Source organism: Aphis gossypii, chromosome 1 (assembly GCF_020184175.1).
Source record: "Aphis gossypii isolate Hap1 chromosome 1, ASM2018417v2, whole genome shotgun sequence".
NCBI classification, from domain to species: Eukaryota; Metazoa; Arthropoda; class Insecta; order Hemiptera; family Aphididae; genus Aphis; species Aphis gossypii.
In genome coordinates this window covers 11124320-11146938 of record NC_065530.1, presented here as the reverse complement: position 1 = coordinate 11146938, position 22619 = coordinate 11124320, and the positions used below count along the sequence as shown (strand labels likewise).

Here is a 22619-nt window from a genome sequence, read left to right as displayed (position 1 = left end):
TATAGTTGTAGTTGAAGAAAAACCTAAAAAAAATTTTGTGCTGAATTTTTTTTTCTTTTAATATACCTAAATAGTATAAATTTTATAAATTTTCAACTACAATATTATTTGCACATTTTCGCAATTACAAAATATGTCAAAAGTAGTTGAAATATTATAAAATTGTTTGTGTTTATATCTAAGCTTAAAAAATTGAACACTAAGTTTTCCATAAACTTTCCTTCAAATAGCTATAGAAAAAACTCTTTATGAGCCACAAAGTAAATCTCTGAATGTGGTATACCAAGATGTTTTGACTTAAGCCATATTACAATTGAACAACTACGTATAGAATCATTATTATAATATTAGAACAATTTGTAAAATTAAAGTATACAAATTATAATTATAATTATAGAATCATTTTTAATAACAATAAGAGTATTTTTTTTTTGTTTTATTTGTAATTCAGTTACTACTACTTTTTAGTACTTGATAGAAAAGTAAAAAAAAATTTTCTTCTTTAATACTCAACCATGTGTATTGATTTAAGAATTTAAATTTGAGAAAGCAAAACTACACACGGTCAAGAGGTGTACTTCAGTTATATAATATCATATACGGATAACGATATAATAATTATAGTTGGCTATTGGTATCTACATTATTTGCATTTCAGTGATAATTCTGAAATCAACCCTCGTAATAAGACAAAAATTATAACCATATAGGTAGAGATGACGAAAAACTGAAAGATTATTAGAATGTACTTCCGATTTTCCATTGTATTTGTATGGTAAGTACCTAAATTAATGGTTCATTAGATAAACACAAATTTGATTTATTGAAATAAATAATAATAATAATAATAAATACAAATGCTTACAAGAATTAAAAATAAATATTAATCAATTGACTAAAATTAAAACAAACGACAGTAGGTACCAATATATACCTGTACATATAGGTTTCGACAATTGATGCATTTCGGCGATAGAATAATTTAATACTTTAATTAATGTAATAAACTAATAACAGAAAAAAAATATAAAATAGTAATAATATTGCATCTTAAACATAATTAAAAATAAGACGCTTGTCTCGTGAACCAGTCTTGTTGGTGCATAAGTGCGTTGTATAAATAAAATTAAAAAATTAATCAATACACAGTTTTTAAATAGGTATACCAGCTAAAACACTCCAGCTAATGCTTGTTTGGCTAAATTCTGCTTGTAAAACGTACAATCGTTGTTATTGGTTTCCTGTTCATATTCAGGACCTGGTAAAATAATAATTCCTTCGTCTATCGCGTCGTTGCTAACTTGTTCGTTTAAAATAATTGGTGGATTCTTCTCTGTGGCTGTAACATGGTCGGCATTCAGCTGCAGTTCACTTGCATTCAACGATTCTGGCTCGTTTTCTTCCAATTCGATTTTCACATCGATATCCTGTGAATTAAAACAGATTCGGCATTCATAATAATGTTAAAATAAAGAATATGTTCTTAAAATGTTAAATAAAAATAAAAAAAAATTCAATCAGGATTTCGATATTTAACAACCACAGACCAAAACGAATGCACTTTTTTTAGAATACAACATCGGTCAAAACACGAACTTCGTGATAGTAATTTGGTATAACGTTAAATTATATACTATTTTGTTTGTTAATTGTTTGTGATTAAATATTTTTTTTAGTGGTTGTCTATTTCTATACATAAATTACCTCGTGATTGAAATTATCCGAACTTCAAATTTAAGTGAGTCGAGAGAAATTTAAAAAAGGTAGCTAAAGTTTTTAGTCCACTACCCAATTTAAACTTTCAATATTTATTACAATTTATATATACATATACATTTTAATTAAATAATCGATACTCAGGTACTCAATTCATTTTTAGAATACTATTTCATTTCTAATTATGAAATTAAAAACATAAATTGTGGGTTAAACGATTGTTTAAAAAAACTAGTAATAAATAGGTATGATAATTAAATGAATATTTTTAAAAATTCGATTGTTTACCTGTTGAGATTCATCCGTTAGCTGCAGACACTTCGAACTGTCCGTTGTCGTATCAGCATCGATGATAGTGTCGAGTTCCCACCATGGCGAATTAGAAGTCGCTTCGCCTTCGGAAGGTGTGTGGTACGACGAAGATGACCTCGAAGGTGGCGTACCGGTACAGTCAGAAGCCGTCACAAAGTCTTCGGCGTCCGAACGGCTACTACCGCATTGGATGTTCTCTTCCAATTTCGTCTCCGTCGAGCAGTCCTTAGTATTTCTGTCAGGCAATTTGTTCAAATTCAAGTACCACTCCTGCAACACAAATAGATTCACATGTTAATTATTATTATTGATCATCGCTCGTCATCGTATAATTTTATAATCGTTTATAAATCAATCAATGAAGAATTAAAATCCATACTTTAATAATTTCTTTAATAAAAACGAAATTATTTTTCTATTTGGAATTTATATTTAATATAAAAATATTTTTCAAAAATTAAGATTATTTTATATTTGTTTCATCTAAAAGCCTATTACTGTTTATACCCTGCGATCTCCTCAAAAATAATCGAGCTCTGTTCAAAATATTATAATATACCAATGTAGCTATTGTAGTCATAATTATAAGTTATTTATAGTTGTACTCGATTGTAGATTCTTCACCTTGTGATAGATTTTTGACGTAATGGATGGTTTGTCACTTTTCATTATATTTACTATATTTCACTCATTTACGTCAATGGATATACTACATTAAAGCCAAGTGGCGAGTATAGATATTAAAAATTATATTTATGAATATTTATAAACTCGCCTGTGTGACGTTACCGCCGGAATCGTCTAGCACGTTCGTAACCGTACTCTGTGCCAACCCGGACAGGGCGAAATCCAATTGTTCGGCTAGCTCGGTGACCACGGACAGTTTCTGACAAACCGAATCCACCGCACTCTCGTTAAGATACCGTACATCTTCGTTCCTAAAAACGGCAAATAAACATTAAAAAAAATTAATAAACATTATGCATCATTGCTTTTTATAATTTTTATTTTTATTACTTTTGTTGAACGCAAAGAGGCTCGCGGAGTCTAGTTTTGAGCATGCGCCCGAGACGAACGGACCTGCCGACTTCCAACAGGATTTTTTCCCGTGACACCAGACATTTGCGTAAACGACCTTTGTGTTTACTAGTGTTGTTGTTGTTCTCATCTTGAATAGTTTGCACAGTTTCCATTAGTTCTCTGAGTTGTCCGCAGTACTAAACAAACATTTATGTAATTTTTATTATAATAAATAATAATGACAATAACGATACACAATTAACATTGTAACGAGACAATTTGATTATGTGTATTATAGACATCTGTCGAAATGTACGACGATATTTTATTAATTTTGATTTTAATATCAACATCATATTTTTTAAAAATTATGTGCGGAATTACAGTGTTAAAAAAAGTCTTTTATGCGGAGTTAGGGTGATATAATATTTCAAAATGGCCACGATGCATGCGCAATTACGGTGCACCGATTTCTAAAGCATAGATTTCTATTTTTTTTTCACCTTATCGACATTTCTGTGGTAAACGGTAGACACCCGTAACCGTGTCAATTGTTCTTGACTGATATCGTCGAGCTGTTTCCAAGACTGCCATAAGCTATTGGCGAGTGTAGTATTTCTCGTCTCGGTCAATTTACAGGATTGTCGTAGGGCTAGAGCAGCGTTCAGCAACTGACAACCGTAATCATACGTACCCTAAATAAATAAAACCTGTATAATATCATTCAAGCGAGACTTGGCTGGTAGTTTTTTTGGACGATACATTACTTTTGCGGTTTCTTGAAACGCTTGGTGTTCTTCTTTTTGAGCTTGAATTTCTTCTGCGTTGGATCCTACATGATAGTGCGATTTGAGCAGAACGTGATACAAGTCTTCTAACCATTGGATTGCCTATAAATTATTAATTTGTATTAACTAATAATAATAAAAACAAAAACAAATAACTATAAGTCGCAGAGGCGTGTTTACAATTTATTTTTATTTTTTTTTTGGGGGGGGAGGTGTCATATCATAATAGGCTACTATAATTATTATTATATTATTGGTATATTTAATGTAAGGTCTCCAGACGCATTAAATAATTCTTAATAAATACGCCACTGATTAGTCGTACTAAATGTCCTGCAATTATTTTGTTTAATATTTTAATGGTGTATACAAAGTACTTTGATAATCAGTGTTTATTTCATAGTGGTTGACCGGTGAGGAGAGGGAGAAAAATGTATGCAATATTTTTAATACCCTTCGTTATTTACTCCTATGACATAACTTCCTGAACATTTATGATATCCTCACCCCGGGTTATAACTGAAATAAATACTGCTGATAGTTAAGAACAATTAGATACACATTTGTTACTTCCTATAATAGTTTATTAAAAATATATTATTATAAGTTATAATTTATAATTTATAGACACCATAAACTATCAATAGAACTTACTTGTGAGGCGTCTGTTTCATAGTTTAGTACATACGAAACCTGTTGCAACGTCAATCGCTGCAGTTCAACGCTATCACAAAACAACTGACACCGGGCCTTAGTCATTTCTAATATTTCAGATACATTTACGATGTCCGCTTCGTAATCGACGTTCAATACAACACCCATGGCGTTTTTGACTGGCATCGATAACATATCAGATAACTTTTCACCTTCTTTTACTAAGTCTCTTTCGATTTGTTCTAAACAATGTATATTCTAATAAATGTTAAATTCAATAACTCTAGGACAAAATTTGATAATATATTTTATTTACCAATATTCTCTTGATGTTGTTTCAACTGTAATAGAGTATTGTCGGCTGAATCTAAGGCTTCAATGTCAGTACCCATCACCAAAGTTTCGTAAACGTCACTTGTAGTTTGAAAGTACTAAGCAAATTTGAATAAAATCATATAGTATGAATAGTATGATAAACAATATTTTTAAGATAAAACATATTACACAAAATAAAATGTAATATACACAATACCTCTGCGACCAATCGGAAAAATCGAGCGGACGTTATTAGCAAATTCCTCCTTCTTTCTAACCGTGTAGCAAAACTTCGGCACACAAAATCCATGAAATCCCGTTGCGCTAATAAATCTTTATAACATTGGGAGTTTGAGTTAGGCAGGTTATTGATTTTGTGAAGTAGTTCAGCATAATGTCCATATGTGTCCTGTTAAAAAACATTAAAATATATTCGTATTATATCATAAATTCATTTTTTTACTATGAATACTACTCAAGCCAGATAAAGGTAAAGGAGAGGGGATCACTGTCTCTTAATTAAGAGACTATAATCCTCCTCTTTTGAACACACTTCCTCGTTATTTTTGAATAATCTTTTCTTGATTTAATTTAATAGTTTAATATTATATATTTTATGGTTTTTTTAATGCAATAAAATCTAAAATTGTTAATATATAAATTAAATCTAGATGAGTGTTTAAACAAAAAAAATAAATAAATTGAATGATATGTGAAACGTTTCAAATCGTAAAAAGATATTGATAAAATATTCATGTATTCTGCAATTTATATCAAAACGTTTGTTTTTATTGTTTAAATGAAGCGTTTTCGAATGTATTTATTCGTCGAATTCCGTATGTAAAATAAAAAAATAAATATATTACCCGGCATTGGAGTTCGAACGCTTCATGATTTCTTTTATACTCTTCTGCTGAAACAATATCGTAGCCTACTTGTTGTTTGCCGTTCAACATATCTTCACCCGGCCCGAGAATCCAATTGACAACGTGTTTTATGCCTTGTTCTAAATATCGCATTTCCTATATTATAACAAAGGTATAAGTACAAATAAATAGAGGTGAGTCTGATCAATTCACACAGGTACATAAACAGTAGACAAACATATAAAAAAATTATTAAAAAAAAAATTAAACAAATACCTTAATACTATCAACTTTTTTCTGTACGCCGTTCCAACAGTCAACGACCACCATCATTTTATCATGAACGATCCTCATATACCGGTCGAGCGCTTCTTTGGTGTCCAAAATGTCCTGAGGAAACGGTTGTCCTTGATCCGCGTACATTTTGTCGATCCGCTGGCATACCATCTGGCCGGACTGAGATACTTTTTTCACGTGATCAATGACGACGTTATACTTTTCACCGGACACCGTCAGTACGATGTCAGCAGTGCTATGCTTGAGCAAATCCTGATTATTGGTCAAATGCTGTCTTAGTTTCTCCATATCAGACACGGCGATCTCTGAACTTTTGATAAACTCTTCGACTCTCTGTAAAAGACAACAGACGGTAAAATGTGGTTAAACACAGAATAGGATCTGTAAAAAAAAAAAAAAATACTAAAAACAAAACACATTTAATGAGCGTATTATTGATGAGTAGTTTTTTCGAAAGACATATTTTTTAACATCAAATTTTAGAAATGTCATTAACTAATATTTTAGTTGGGTTATTACTATTATTATTAGTATTATTATAATAATATGTATAACTAGTAGTTATATTAACTTTTTATTAACTACTTTTATTTATCGTAATTCTCAAAAAATATATCATAAAAGTATAAAACTTAAAATTATCCTATAAAATTAATTATCCTACAAAAATAATATTCAACTTTTTTAATTTGTAATCACCAAAATATACAAAATATTATTTAAAACTTTAATACTATTCAAAATTGTATTTATTGAAACTATCATTGTCATGTATATGAAAAAAAAATTGTAATATTATGTGGATAATGGATATTGGGTGCCTAGTAAGTAGGTACATTAATTAATAATTAATACATTTTTAAGTTTAAATTGACAAAAATAAAATCAGTTTTTTATAAATTCTACAATTTATATAATATATATTTTTGTAGTTTTATATTTACAATTCATAAACTTACTATAAAATAATCTAAACAATAATAATTTATATCATACTGAGCTGGATAATTAAAAATTTTGTATTTTGTTTTAAGTTATATTTTATTTTACTATTTTATTATTAATTGTATTTTTCTAAAACATGCACATGACCTGCAATATTTAAATTTTAAAATAGCAATATATCGCATTTTCTATGTTAAGGATCCTTACCACGCGATTATGTATCCATTGTTCATGGTTATAAGTCCAAGATCCGCCTAAATCGGAGGGTAATTGATCTTGCGATATATACTTGTGGATTCTTGACAATGGCACAAAAATTGGCTAAGGAAAAGGTTATATGATTATTAATTAACAACAATTTACGATGCAAGCTATATATATATAGGTATAATAGGTATATAGAATATAAATATAATTTAGAGCATTAAATGAATTATTTTTTACTCTTACCTCTCCTTCAGTTCTAGACTTGGTACAATTATCAACACGTTGTTTGTCCCAAAACACATCCAATCTTACAATTAGCATCGTTCCAATATTCACGTCTAATATTTCAAACACTTTGTGCATGACACTCTTAGTTGTCTTCCACGTACTTCGTTGAGCATCCAGCACAACACACAACCCAGTCTGTCTTGTTTCTGGACTATAATCATAATATTATATTTATGTAAAAACGATAATGATAAAATTATGAATATCAATCAAACAAGCTTTTTACAAATAAATCTGGTGATAATAATATGTTAACATTTTAATTTTGGAATTTAAATTTGAAAAAAATTAATTTTATTAGGAAATGCGATAAAATTTTGATTTTCTTTATAGTAATTACTGTCTGTATTGGTTTATTTTTTAATATTTTAATATTTTATTAAACATTTTTAAGTTATTTTTAATTTAATGCAAAATTTTATAATACATCACCGCACCTAATACTTTATAGCTTATTAAAGCTTATAAATTATACATAGTAATTAAACAAATAAACTACAAGTACATGGGATAACAAAAAAAGACAATCTCAATTTTGTTTTCAGCTTTATCCAATATTATATGATTAAAACTTATCACATTCTAAAGGAATTAAAAAAAAACAAAACAAGTTAAAACAAATGTTTAAAAAAATAATTAATATTCTATTAAACAATTGAAAGTGGTAGTATATTAAAATGAAATTCCTTTTTTCATAAAGGTGCGTCGTTTAATGACTTAAGAATTATAATAGCATTATGAAAGGTTATTGCATACATAAGAATCAAAATTAAAACAGTATCAAAGTTATATGAAAAAAAAAACTATTGTATATCCATGCATTTAATTGTAAAAATTTAACACAATAAAAACTAAGAAGTGTTTGTTGTTTTCTCGACAGGTGGGCTGCCTACCATTTTTATTGTAGGTCAACAGACTCTTTAAATGACCTATAGATATTTTTTTAAATTTTTTTATCGATTTAGCAAGACAGGTTTTTTCGGTTTTGAGCACATTTTAACCATTAAATTATTTAGAGTATCTTATATATTAATTAATGCTGAAACATTAAGTAAAAATATTGATAATGTTACAGCGGTATCTAATACTGTTATAATGTTATGTTAGTGGTTGTAGTTTCCAGTTTATTTATTCTGGCAATGTGAATATAAGATGAGAAATATTAACACAATAGGTACACGTGTTGATATTATGTCACATACAATGTTCATAGTATTATACATCATATATATTATGCGTTGGATGTTAATTGTTAACATTTAAAATATAAGATTGATATAATTTTATTATATACCTATTACCTATATACAATTTTATACAAAGTGCATACCTAGATTATATTAATTATTCTCAATGCTTTATTCTTATTGTATTATGCATATTGCATACTATAAAAATAACAGTAATCTAAATTTCTTTTGACGTGAAAAATATAATAATTTTTCAAGAAATATATAAGTAGCAACAGCAAAAAAGCGGCTTTCTCTCTAAGGCAAAAAAAAAATGATTCAGCAACCTACGCAAAAAATGATTTAACTCAATTTAAATTATAATTCAACGGAGAGTTGTGTTTGTTCTTTAATGGGCACTTATAGTGCCTATGGCCCATTATTGTATACTATATAGACTTAACAAAACTTACAAGTGTTTTAAACATAAGAATATCTATCTCAATCTTCTGTTATATCGGATGCTTATTTTCAGTAGGTACCTACATACTCCTATATTTTTATCTTTAATAGTTGTAAATTATATGGAACACGAATTTTTTACTTTTCAAATTAACTTTATTCCCTATCGTTTTGTCTATGGATTGAAATAAATAATAACAAAAAATGCTCCCCTATAATCATTTTCTAAAATAACTGTAATATGATATAATATTAATTATATTATAGCGTTCTTTATAATTTAATTCAGCATTAGTAGCAATGCTCTTACGTGTATCGTTAAGCTGTTCTTTTATAAATTAACTAATTGAATTATTAATGTTATAATTCGTTTGAAGAATTGAAATAACTGATACTAAACCTTATAATTATTATATTAAATAATTATTTATTAAGTAAAATAAGTGTACAATATATTAAAATAATTTACTGTACTATTATTACAACAAATAAATAAATAATACGCTACTTGATAACCTATCATAATTATCTAATTGATTATTTATTTATGAATAAGCTCAGTTAAATTATAAATACTACATTATATTATCTGTTTATGATATTCTATCTATTATATATTTCTTTTTAAATAATTTTGATTTTATAAGTTTGTATTTTCATGAATGAATATGTGGATTTTATACATGAATCAAAGGACTAAAGGAGTGTCCAAATAAAATTCATAAATTTGAATATTATTTTTATTTACGATTATTTTATGTTTTGGTAAAGTCAATAAACGTACACTTTACAATGACTACATAATCGAGTATATTAATAAATAAACTCAATGATAATACGTACGAGTATGTTAATTAAGTGTAGAATAGAAATTTTAACACAATAGCGCATTATATCCAAAAACCGTGAGTATGATTACAAGGTAGGTACCTCTCATCAGTTTTTAAATTATTTTATTATATTCATGAAACATAAGCGTTTATACAATAAATTGTAATACAGACGGTGATTATTACAATAAGCAGATTGCATAGGTAATAATAATATATTATACATGCTACGGAAGTATGTGACCTTTACCCATAGTATGGTAGATATTGTTCAAGTGTAACTGTCGCCATAAAACTGAGCAACTTTCTCTTAACAATAAGGTTGTCGTTTGTAAATAAATTAAATTATTCAAAAATTAGCATTAGTATTGTACAAATATTAGAAATACAAATTCGGTACATATTTTGTATATTTTTAGCCTAGTTTATATGAAATAAATAAAATGTGCACGAAATATTATACGGGTAAACTATAATCTTTAATAATTTTGTCAAATAGACAATAGCCATGTTATATCTTTGTCTATAATCTATACTATAATATAAAGTTTTTGTTTACATAATTTTTAATAAATAATTAAGATGTTTGTAAGACAAAAAGCAACACTAAAATAATAATACAGATTAATCTGATTAAATAACTTTTAAGTAAATATTTTTGCAATGAAGAAAAAATAATAGTTAGTGTGTACTTATATAGTTACACTCTATATGCAATCTATTAAAAGCTAATATAGTATAGGTGAGTAATAAAATATATTGATCGTAAAACTCATTTATGTAATATACGAGTAATATGATATTTCTAAAATCTATAGTTTAAATTATGTAAGTCATAAATTGTTTCAGTAATTGCAATAATTATTATAGTTTTTGGTTTCCCCAAGCCTTGTATGAGTAGTAAAGAAAACTCGTAAAGTTTGTTTTTAACTGAGCTCCTTTAAGATTTATGATTCGTGATTAGGATAATATTAACCGAAAATTTTTAATTTATTATAATAATAACCAGTGTCTTTCCTAGAAGAAAAAAGGTAAGACGAGTGGTCAATACTCGGTCTTTGGAACCCTCGGGTGCAGTACATCCTGTCTGGTTTTTTTGTATTTCATACCACGTCTATCGACAGTATATTATGGCAATGTGTAAAATATAGGGGTGAATCACCCTTCATAAATAGTCTACAAATGCGTAACGACTAACAATATTAAGTAGGTACCTGTATAGTGACGAATAGTATCTTAAAGCCGTGTCCAAATGACTATTGATCCATGGCTGTACTACAACCACGACCAACGGCCGACCGTCCAAGTCCCGTCCTCCGGGTATGGTGGCGACGCGTTCTTGAAGAACGGGTATGATGTCGGCTGCCTCCATGCCACCTCCGTCGTCGATACTACACGCGACTAAAAAAAAGAACAAATTTTTACGATAAAATATATAAGAAGAAAATTAATTTTGCAGTTCTATGGAATCCAGAAACGGAAACTGGTTTGTTGGATCTACAGTAGAACCTCGATTATCCGTCCCCCGATTAACCGTCTTTCTCAGTTAACCGTCAGGCCACACTTGCACGGACTACTTGTGTGTTATAGTAAAGTCTTATTACCTTATGTATGTAAGTATGTATGTAAATTGTAAATAATAAAAAATAATAATAATAATGTGCCAATTAGAAATAGTTCCTAACTATATCAATATGTATGTTGTAATTATTAAAAAAAAAATAATAAAAATATGTATGTATGTTTGAAAAAATATTGTTCGCTTAACCGTCTTTTCGATTATCCGTCAAAGCTCTGATCCCGATACTGACTGTTAATCGAGGTTCTACTGTATATATTTACGTACATCATACATAATACTACTCTTCCTACGTGTCTACATCGGCAATAGGATTAAAGCAAAGTACCTCTATATTAAATAGGTATTTAGCTAATACCCCATAGGGACACAGACGACAGTAATTATTATAATTATGCGTGTGCGCGACCAGCTTTCTCGGGTAATTGTTCGATTGGATGTATAATATTATTAGGCCTACGAATCTTATTTATATATAATAAGTATGTATAGATAAATCATTTTTTTTTCATTTTATATACAACAAGGCTTAATATTAAAAACTGAAAAATGTAATTAACTAACCGTGTATTTATACAAGTAAAATTTATGTTCATATCAATATTGTTAATTTTTTTTTTTTAGTACAATTATTTTGCATTATGATTGTATTAAAATGAAAAAAGTGTAAATATATTGATTAGAACAAAACATTTATCTAGTTATATCTATCCGCTACTTTTATTGCACTTTATATAATATGTAGACTATTCATTTGGTTTCTACAAATTATTAAGATCGACGTGAATTCGATTAAATATTATACATCATTTTATTCAGTTTTTACCTTTGAGCTTATTCCAGGTATAAATAAATCCATTTAATTTGATTAATGTTTTGTTTTTTTTTCTTTAATAAAAACATTAAATAATCTTTCAAATTAAAATTACTATCTATTAGTTGTAATTATGTTTGCATCTTGTTCCCAATTATTAAATTTAATGTTTATATTGATTAATAACTAATAAGTATAAAGAATAATTGCATAAGTAATATTTTAATAATATAATTAAACATTGTAAGTAAGTACCTATTGGTTTTTATTATAATAACCACATTTTATATTTACTTAGGCTCGTAAATTTTCAATATTATAATATAAATTTACAAACTTAATAAATAATCAGCATATTATACATAAGTAAAATATAGATACATTATATATATTACATATTTGATATTCTTCATAATTATTAATCAACTACCGCGTTCGTTATAATTTTATATTATTATAATATATGATACATATTACATGTTTTATTTTATTGATTATTTTTATTAAATAATATTAATTATTAACAAAATATTAACTTTTAGTATTAATTTATGTAAGTATTTAAAGTTTCACTAGTTGTATTTTTTCTTTTACTTTTTATTCTCAAGGAATATTTATATACTTTTATCTACTTGCAATTTTATATGAATTTAAATATTTAATGATATTTAATCTAGAAAGTCACTAGTCGCTTTGGCAAGAAATAACTACCCTTTCCTTGAAAAAATGTCCTTGAGATGTTTACTTCGAAGTTAACATGATAATTAATAATTATCTTAGGCTTCAACTATTATTTCATAAAATTAATTTTAACTGTATAGCTATAAACAATTATGTTATGTTACAAAATGTACTTTTTTAAAAATGGTATCATTCAATATTATATGACTCCATAAAATTATTTTAATATTTAGTGAAATGGAAAAATATTTTAGTACTTATTCTAAATTATTTAAATTATTTACTAAAAACCAAACTTGAATACTACTATGTAATATGATGTTGTCATTGAGAACTAAGAACATATTTCAGATAAAACAATTCGAATAATTCCCTTCTCGTTATGAACTAAATATATCATAAACAATAAACATATTATTAAAATATTAAATATAATAGTTAAAAGGGGTGATCTATTTAACGTAATCAAATGTTATTCAAATTGTTAACCACGTACCGTTGATCTTTTTATAGTTTTATTAGGCTATAATATTACGTTTTTCGTTATTTTCAGTTCTTAAGTATCTATAATAATACATAATCAAGACTGTTGAGTATATTATGCACGATAATCTCACAGCCACAATACTTGACGTTGTTGAAAAATAAGAATATTGAAACTTTTTTCTTTTTAGTTCTTTGTATGCATCCACGATTGCGTTTTAAGTCAACAAATGAGAACAAAATATATGATCTTTTTATGGTTATAAAATCTGACGGAATGTAAACTCAAGTTCCCTCATTGTTTCAAAATAAAATTAAGTACCTACTTACTTATATTTATTAGCTTTACTCGTACTCTAATTTTCTGTTTTATGCTTGTGCTAAATCAACATGTTTTGAAAGACATAATTTTAAATTTTATTTAAGAACTTTTTTATTTGTCTTTTTTGATATGCTATTTATTCAAATAATTATTTTATACGTGTGTACGTAAATGATTTTTACAATTTATTATATTTTAAATAAGTACTAAAGCGCCGAAAAATTATATAAACAGTTTAACTATTAATTTGTTCTTGTTTTATTGAGCGTTTTGAATTTAGCTTTACAAATTTTATTAAGAAAATGTTCATTTTATTTAAAAAACAACTTCATTTAATCAAATATTAAAAAAATAATATTACATTATTATTAAAAATAGTACCTATTGTTAATACATTTACCTATTTCAAATATCTAACCTAACCTTTATTTTATTATTATCTGCCTATATTCATCTGTATATGAACATTTGCATAAGTTATAATTATAAATCTTTAATATATATCTAATATATTATATATTTAATATTTTTTTAATATTAAGGTATAGTCAAAGTAGCAAAAATTAATATAGACAACCATACAAAAATGTATAGAATATTCTTTTAATTTTAAAATATATAAATCACTTACTATTTTTTTTATATAAGTTAAAGTTAATTATGACTTATTAATCTACTCTTCTCTTAATTCCTTTTAAGTCTTTTCCTACTACCATCATAATTTGTAGAGTGGCTTAGTCTTTCTCTTCCTGATTTCTCTATGATTCTTCTTTCAATTATAGTGTTATCCATTTATTTTTCCTCATAAGAAGTTCTATACATTTCTTTATTTAATTCACAATTATTGTATTCCATATAGAGTATACCGCTTAGTTTTAAATTTATACAATTTATATACTTTCGTCTTTCATATTATACTGAAAAATGAAAATATTATTTATTTATTATTTTTATTATTTAAAAAATTATATTTATAACATATACAGTTTTACTATGTATAGTAAGTAAATTTGTTAACATATATTACTATTACATATCAAAGAAATATATTAGCGTTTGTGTGTAGGCACTCAGTAGTACCAGCAGATACGATTATATTAAATAACAATAATTTATTTAAAACAACATTAAAAATGTTATTAAAATTGAATCATTTTTTTTTTTAGTATTTATTATAGTAATATTCTGTTTTGTAAGACTTGGAAGAATTTTTTAAAGAATTGTGCAAAAAATAAACTAAAAGAGCTTTTATTATCTTTTTACTGAAGCAATTTAATGTAAAGAATATAATTCACAAAGATCATTTATTAAGGCAGTATATTATACAGTAATTTCACTCATTGTAATGATGATAAAGTTACAGATTGCTGTATTATAAATTGCAGTAAATAACTTACGAGTATATATAATTTAAAAAATGAAAAACATATATAATTTTCTATATGAGCATTGAACAACAACAACACACTATAGTTTTACTTTCTTGTTGATTCTAAGAAATTCGTAATGCAGGTATGAGAATTCTAAATGGAAATAACAACTAATTATAAAATATAGACACAAGCGTTATAAATTTATAGAATATTTTAACAATAATATGCCTGTCTAAAACCTAATAATTATTAAATTTTCAATAATAACAATAAATAGATGGATAACATTTCCAAATTTATTTTATTATATGTAGGTACGATTTTGTACTGTAACTTCAAATTTTAATTTTATATTAAATACCTAACTTATGCAATATCATTATGTACTCCAATAATATATTACCTAAATTAGTTCTTCATGTTTTTATTTTAAGCTAAAAAAAAAGTTAGTAAAATTAATATATCAGTTTTACAGTTTATTTGAAATGTTTAAACTACATAGGTATAATGCATAATTAATTTATTAATTAAAGTACGTAGGCATAGATAATATTTAAAAAATCGTTAATAAGCTGTAGGTAATGTTAAATATATTTTATTAGTTTAACGAATACATGATATTATTGATATATATATATGTATAATAGAGCAAGGGGCTGTGCGTTATTATAATATTAATATAATATGTTCGCTGCATCTACATTTTTTTATTAAGTACAATTAATACACGAGCCATTAAATAGGAGAAAACTCGTTAACCTATATTTATCATGATCAAAACCAAAATAACGTCAAATTTAGCTTACATTTTAGAGACCTTATTTAAAATAATATCGCATTACTCGGTGAAATCTCTCTCAACAGCAAAAGTGTATAAAAGTGTACTAATAATATATTAACGTTCTCGAGAAAAGCAAGCAAATTACTCGTGAAGCATTTCACGTTGACTATTTTTACAATATTATACCACTACGCGTTCGTAGTATTTGCTGTTCTGTGATAAACTTACTCGAAAAAAAAACAATGTATAGCCCATAAAAGAGCTAAAGTAATCAGTTTTTACAACCGACAATAAAAAATATTTTTTTAAACACGTCTATAGTTGGACACAGGTCGGCGACTTCGTTTTTTGTTTAAAACCAATAACAGCCGTTTTTTTCTTTTTAGTCGATTCCTATTATAATAAATTTTAACGTCTTCTTTCTAATTCATAAGACTCAAAGTGTATATTTCTACTTTAGTACGTTTGCAGATTGTAAAAACTTAGAATAATTAGGTGGGTTAAAAATGTTTCAAGTAAAGATTTCGTATTAGAAAAAGAATTTGATAAAATAATAGTAATACTTATTGAATTATAATTTACTACCTATAATACTAGTATAAATATATGACTATAATATGTTATAATATAGAAACTATATAAAGGCACGTGGGTGATGTGTATTAATGTATTATTTATATGCGTATACCAGTAACAATGATGTCATTATATTATAATCGACAGCATAGTATAATTTCTTAAACCATATTCTTTGGAGACAAAACGAGAACTCGAAAAATAATAACAATAAAATAATTGCAGGAAACAATTTATCGTGCAAGTAGTTAATTTGAACACGTGTTCCGTCTAGTTTGTCCGTTTTTTAACCGTCAAAACCCATTCACATCGAATATATTGTGTATTTAGTCTCAACCGTTCTTTTACATAATAAATATATTATACGAACAATACCCATCGGACCTTGACACCTGCGGTTTGGCTTAAAATCAATTAAATAACTGGTCGTAATTTTTTTTTTAAATTAAAAAACAAAATAAAAATAAAAATATGAAAACGTAAGTTTTCATATTTATAATAATAAATTTATGTTTTATAATAATAAAAATAGTTTTATTTTGAATTTAAAGTTTGTAAATTACAAATTAAAATTAACAGGCATAAAAATAATACATTTTATATCGCGAAGTCTACTTAATAGTTTGCTACATACACGTGCAGGTGTTGTATAATGCATGTTAATATATTTTCGGTTTTAAGATAACTATTTGTGATGGTTTGATACAGTTCTCTACATTTTACATAATTATTACTGTTGAGCACGTAAATACACATTTAGAACACCATGAATTCACATTCTGAACTATTTTTTTACTCAGAAAGGTTTCGTTTTTTTGGATAACCGGTCGCCGGTCTGGTTAATAAAATAATAATATAATATAATAATACGATAAAAGGCATTTATAATAGCTTAATAACCAGTATGACTATTATGTATGTATCGCGTATGTTTTTATACGGCGGTCGTGGTCAGCTACATAAAAAGTAGACGTGTAAAATAAACAAAAAATATTTTTAAACTTTCCTTAGAAAAACTTCCATAATTCCAAAGTATTACATATTATAAGATTTACGTTTCACGAACATTAAAAAAAAAAACATAAAATATTATCAACACATTTTATATTTAAAAATAACAATTCAAATTTAACTTTAATTTAAATGATTAAAAATGTTCTTATAGCAACTACACTAAAACGTTTATGTATTAAAATATGATATAAACTTAACCTCAGTGCCGGCGTTAGGTTTTTCACTGCCCTGTGCCAATTGCCTATGATATGAGAATATGTCGCCCTTATATAATTTATATATTTTTGTTTGTAAACAATGCCGACCTTAAAATTCCAAAAAAAAAAAATTGCCGTTCTGTGTAGTCGCACAGGTCGTACATGCCTTCCACCGATACTGCTTAACCTACACTCTGCGTATCGCACCTACGTAATGCTTTTATTATTTTATTCATCATTTCATCATATAATCTTAAGAATGTTTAAATTTGGTTATTAAAATTAATTCAGTATACATTTAATTTGAAAATTTAAGATTAAATTTTAATTTAAAATATTAAAAAACAAAATGTAAATATAATTAACTAATACCCTTTATTTCTGAATTTTAAAAAACTACTTGTTTTCCATTTAGATTCTTACAATGTAACGTATGTACTATAAAAAAACTTATCGGTTATCTGGTGTTAAACATATCATATTTAAATCCTAATATAGCCATGTTGACTCGGATGCCGGTACAATTTTTGGAAAACTCATAGGTGTAACCGTGTAAACGATAACAAACTGTTTAAATATTATAATTTAATTTTATAATAATGTACATACCAGCTTTTTATGTCGTCCAAGTCCAAACGGGTTCGGCGGCAATGTAGCGTTGGCCCGGGTGATAAAGTATCCTCGTGATCTGCTTGCCGCCGAGCAGATCCACAGGGTTCACATTATGTCACAGGCTCGTCTTATCCGGAAAAACAACGTCGTACTATTAAAAATAAAAACAAAACAAAAAGCTACAAATAAACAATAACGACCGGTCAGGCACGCGCCACAATGAGACACGACGACGACAAACTTTCGAACACCAAACTCGACGTAGCACTGCTCACTTGATCAGACGCTCAGTGCTCGTCGGCGCGCCGAAGGGAAAACAAAAACAGAGAGACGGATCGAAAACCAGTTTGTCGACGCCGCGCCGCCGCCGGCGGTGGTAGTGCCGGCCAGGATAGCCAAACAGCTGATGTTGTATAATATTAAATTATTTTTATGTACAGGTATATTTACTCGGTCCAATATATATATCTTATACCACCTATATCTACTTATACGCGTATTATAATGCATTTATACCTGTACACACACGCACACAAACATACGCGATACACGCACACACGAGACGAGGACCCACGCCCCGTTTACACGGTGTTGACATACTTCGCCCTTGCTCCTCAGCTCCGCGCCGGCCCGATTACCGAGAGAGATAGAATTATGAGAAGGAAAGAAAAAGAGAGTGAGTGAGAGATTATGAGAGAAAAAAGAGAGAGATTGATACTGAGGGAGAGGGTAAAGAAAGAGAATAAGAAAAGCGATATGAAATAACGTATATTCGTATAATAGAGCCATACAGGTACACACACGTTAGAAATGCGTAAGGGAACAATAAAAAAAAAATAACAATAAATATGTAATACGTATATAGTGTATACACATCGGTTGAATCCGTACTGTACAAGGGAAAACTACCCTATAGTGATGACCATCAATGGACATACTGACTACTGAGATATATTACCCCATAATGAGAACTGTGAATATAATACTAATTTGATACGGTGAGTATTATATTTATGGCTCGAATATTTTTGGTGACTGCAGCAGTCTTCTTAAATACGAATAGTATGATGCTCGTATATTTTAATAGCATATAATATATATTGTACGAATCACAACAAAATTACTTAATAATAATATAATATCATTATGAACTGTATTTGCAATAACAATAATGACGATTATAAAATATAACGTATACGTAGGTAGATATAGTCAACGTGTTTTATAACATATAAATAGTTTTCTAAAAAAAAAACACTCAATGTATCACGAATTCAAAGTTATTAATTAAAAAATAAAAACCAATACTTTGTTAAGTGAATGGAAATTTAAATCGTGATCGACTAAACATATTTTTCATACGAGTGTCATGAGTATGACTGTAACATGTAATTTACATTTGAAGTCTCGTATTTTTTTTTTATATTTTAATTTGACATAATGCAATAGCATATATATTAAACACTCCAAACTAAAAGTGGAAATCATGTTGAATTTTTTTCAAAACAAACTTCATGTATAAAAGGAGAATTCTATTCTCGTACAAAAATAATGTTAGGTTCTAGCCGTTTATTAGAAAATATTATTTTCAGCTGAAACTCTTTTAAAATGTAAAAATAATAAATTGTATACAATTTTTTTTAAATAAACTAATAAATAACTCAATTACTGAGTGAACGTTTCATTCTGTATGCATGTATATTATACATTTATACGGTTATCGATATTATAATGAAAACTGATAACCATGTACTATTGTGTTTGTATGGCTTCGTTTATTTAAAAACTGATACCTACTTCATATTTATCTATTTTGAAATAAACAAATAAATTACATTTTTCGTAGTAGAATGTAAATTCAGAAATAAAATCTGAGGTAGTTGCATTACTGTATCTTAGATGTCAATTATACCTTGTCATTGAGTATATCACAGTAATTGATGTGTTTAATTAGATATCAATGACCATTGAATACGGAAAAAATCAGAAAGATCAGTCGGCTTATATAAATCTAAAAATATTTCACATTAGTAATAGGTACGATATTATAGGTTGAATAATATTTTGAAAATATCATTTCATTATTAAGTTAATCAATAAATGTAATAGTAAAAAGTTTCAAATCCCTACGAATAATATTTTAGAATTGTACTTTTAATAAATTATGTTTTCTCGATATTTTTAAAAATATAATATGTAAAACTTTGAGAAACCTAATACTAAATTTTCAACTTTTTAGCTTAGCATAATATTATTTAATCAAAACTAAAATATTTTAACCTTTTTAATGCTCATAAACTATAAATAAATTATTAAAATTAGCGGAGCAATTGAGTTAGCTCCCAAACTTAGATAATCGATAATTTTACATATTAAATTAACTCCCAAGATTTATGCAATGAGTTGGCTCCCTCAACAGTTTAACAGTTATTTTATAAATCCATTGGTTATCAAATAGGTACTTAAATTATTTTATATATGATGATGTTTGTGACCGTTTAATGCGTTATTGAATTAACAGATAGATTATTTTAAGCAATTATCCAGCAGTGTCACAAAAATATTAAAATTACATAATTTTTCAACTTTTATATTTTGAGAACCACTTTTTGAAAATTATAATGGAAAACAATTCTATATTGATTTTCTTGGGAGTCAATTCAATGTTCGATAACTTTACCTAATATTGTAATATTGAAAGCCAGGTAAATGGTTGTCAAAATTATTAATATAACATTTTTAAAATTACATGGTGTATGGAAAATTATAATTTATTCAGTTTATATCTTTGGAAAAACAATGAAAATTGTATATTACGTATTTATTTATTATAAAATACCCTTAGGTATTTGTATGAAAAATTAAGATGTTATATTCATAATACTATAGTTTACTATAGTTGTTTGTTGACGTTTTATTGTTGGAAGCTTTTTCTCTGGTGTAGAATCACATAAATAACAACAATTCATTGACTATAATATTACAATGTATTGCGAGATTAAATTGTAGATATTCGAAAGATGTATATTAATAAAATGTCTATTGAATGAAAATGATTATTATACGAATTATAATATAAAATAAAAATTGTTTACATAAAATAATACGTGAATAGTTTTGTAATATCCAAAGATATTTAAACGAAGTTAGAACTTGAAATTTTAATGGAAGAGTAGGTATATGACCTGAAGTCTGTGCTCATATTGTAAACCGGCCAAACCTATAAGGAATAATATTATTCATCATTTACAAAACTACTTTTTCCGGAACTCGTTTTTACGTTTGATAAGATTTATTGATTACCTATCTAAATAAAATTCAGTGGATTCATTTTTCAATGATTAGTATAATTGGGTTTAATACTCCTTTTATATATTTATTTTATGCGAATTGTGAATAATAAAAATGTAATAATATAATTTTTGTATTATATATTAATATATTCTTATTCTGAGCTTATATAAAATTATCAAAAATGTATCTACGTATTCAATAAATAAATGTCTAACCCCTAAATATAAATACAAAATACCTAATAATAATATCGATTTTTTTTTTTGTAAGGTTTCCTATATAACTACGTTTCATGAATGGATCTAAATATAGTCTATACTATTATTTATACTATCTGCCTATACTTCGATCAATCAAAAATATCTACAGATCTGAAATATTATACTATAAAACCAATCTAACGGAAATATAATTATAAAAATTAAATAAAGACATGGTTTCCATTATAATAATTATTAATTAATAACTAAGCGTGCGAGAAAGTTTTTTAAAACATACGTTGCAGGTGGAAGTCAGGTAGCTACCGGGTAAGACTTAGGTAGGTAATGTATAAGGTATACATCTAACCTAACCACATAAAGGCAAAGAAAGCTGGTACTCGTCGCGTTCTAAGAGCACGATCGTTTGACACAACCGTGTTGCTGCTTGTACCTACCTATAATGGCAATTCATAATATTATTATGTTAAGTATATGTTGGAAAAATAATATTAAAAGGTAGCATCGCAGAGATTTCGCATCCGAATTACACGCGCGCGTGCACATTTATCTACTATCGTTTGACACGACGAGTCCTTGACCGCATATAGAATTTAAACGCGCCGCACAAGCGTAATACAGGTATATAGGTACCTATATTATAATAAAAGAGATTATGTCTTCAAATCAAAATAAATAACATAATATACGAACTGCAACGCGCGCATAGTAACACTGCAGAGAAAACTGGCCGACAATATAATATAATATTATAATTTGATAGACCTGTAGTAGTAGGAACGCATAGATACAATATAAATTTTAAT

General features: G+C 27.0%; 1 protein-coding gene across 1 annotated transcript; it reads right to left on the bottom strand.

Moving 5' to 3' along the window:
• Positions 1 to 804: 804 nt before the first annotated feature.
• On the bottom strand, positions 805 to 18612 carry LOC114128167 (SEC14 domain and spectrin repeat-containing protein 1-B). The gene is made up of 15 exons (XM_050206253.1): positions 18299 to 18612; positions 11084 to 11270; positions 7364 to 7559; positions 7121 to 7234; positions 5948 to 6301; positions 5672 to 5827; positions 5023 to 5214; positions 4807 to 4921; positions 4491 to 4732; positions 3816 to 3938; positions 3552 to 3743; positions 3046 to 3245; positions 2804 to 2966; positions 2005 to 2298; positions 805 to 1427 (listed from the first exon to the last, which is right to left on the bottom strand). The coding sequence occupies exons 2-15, from the start codon at positions 11239 to 11241 to the stop codon at positions 1170 to 1172; spliced, it is 2757 nt and encodes a 918-aa protein (XP_050062210.1). The 5' UTR covers positions 11242 to 11270; positions 18299 to 18612; the 3' UTR covers positions 805 to 1169.
• Between the last annotated feature and the right edge of the window lie 4007 nt (positions 18613 to 22619).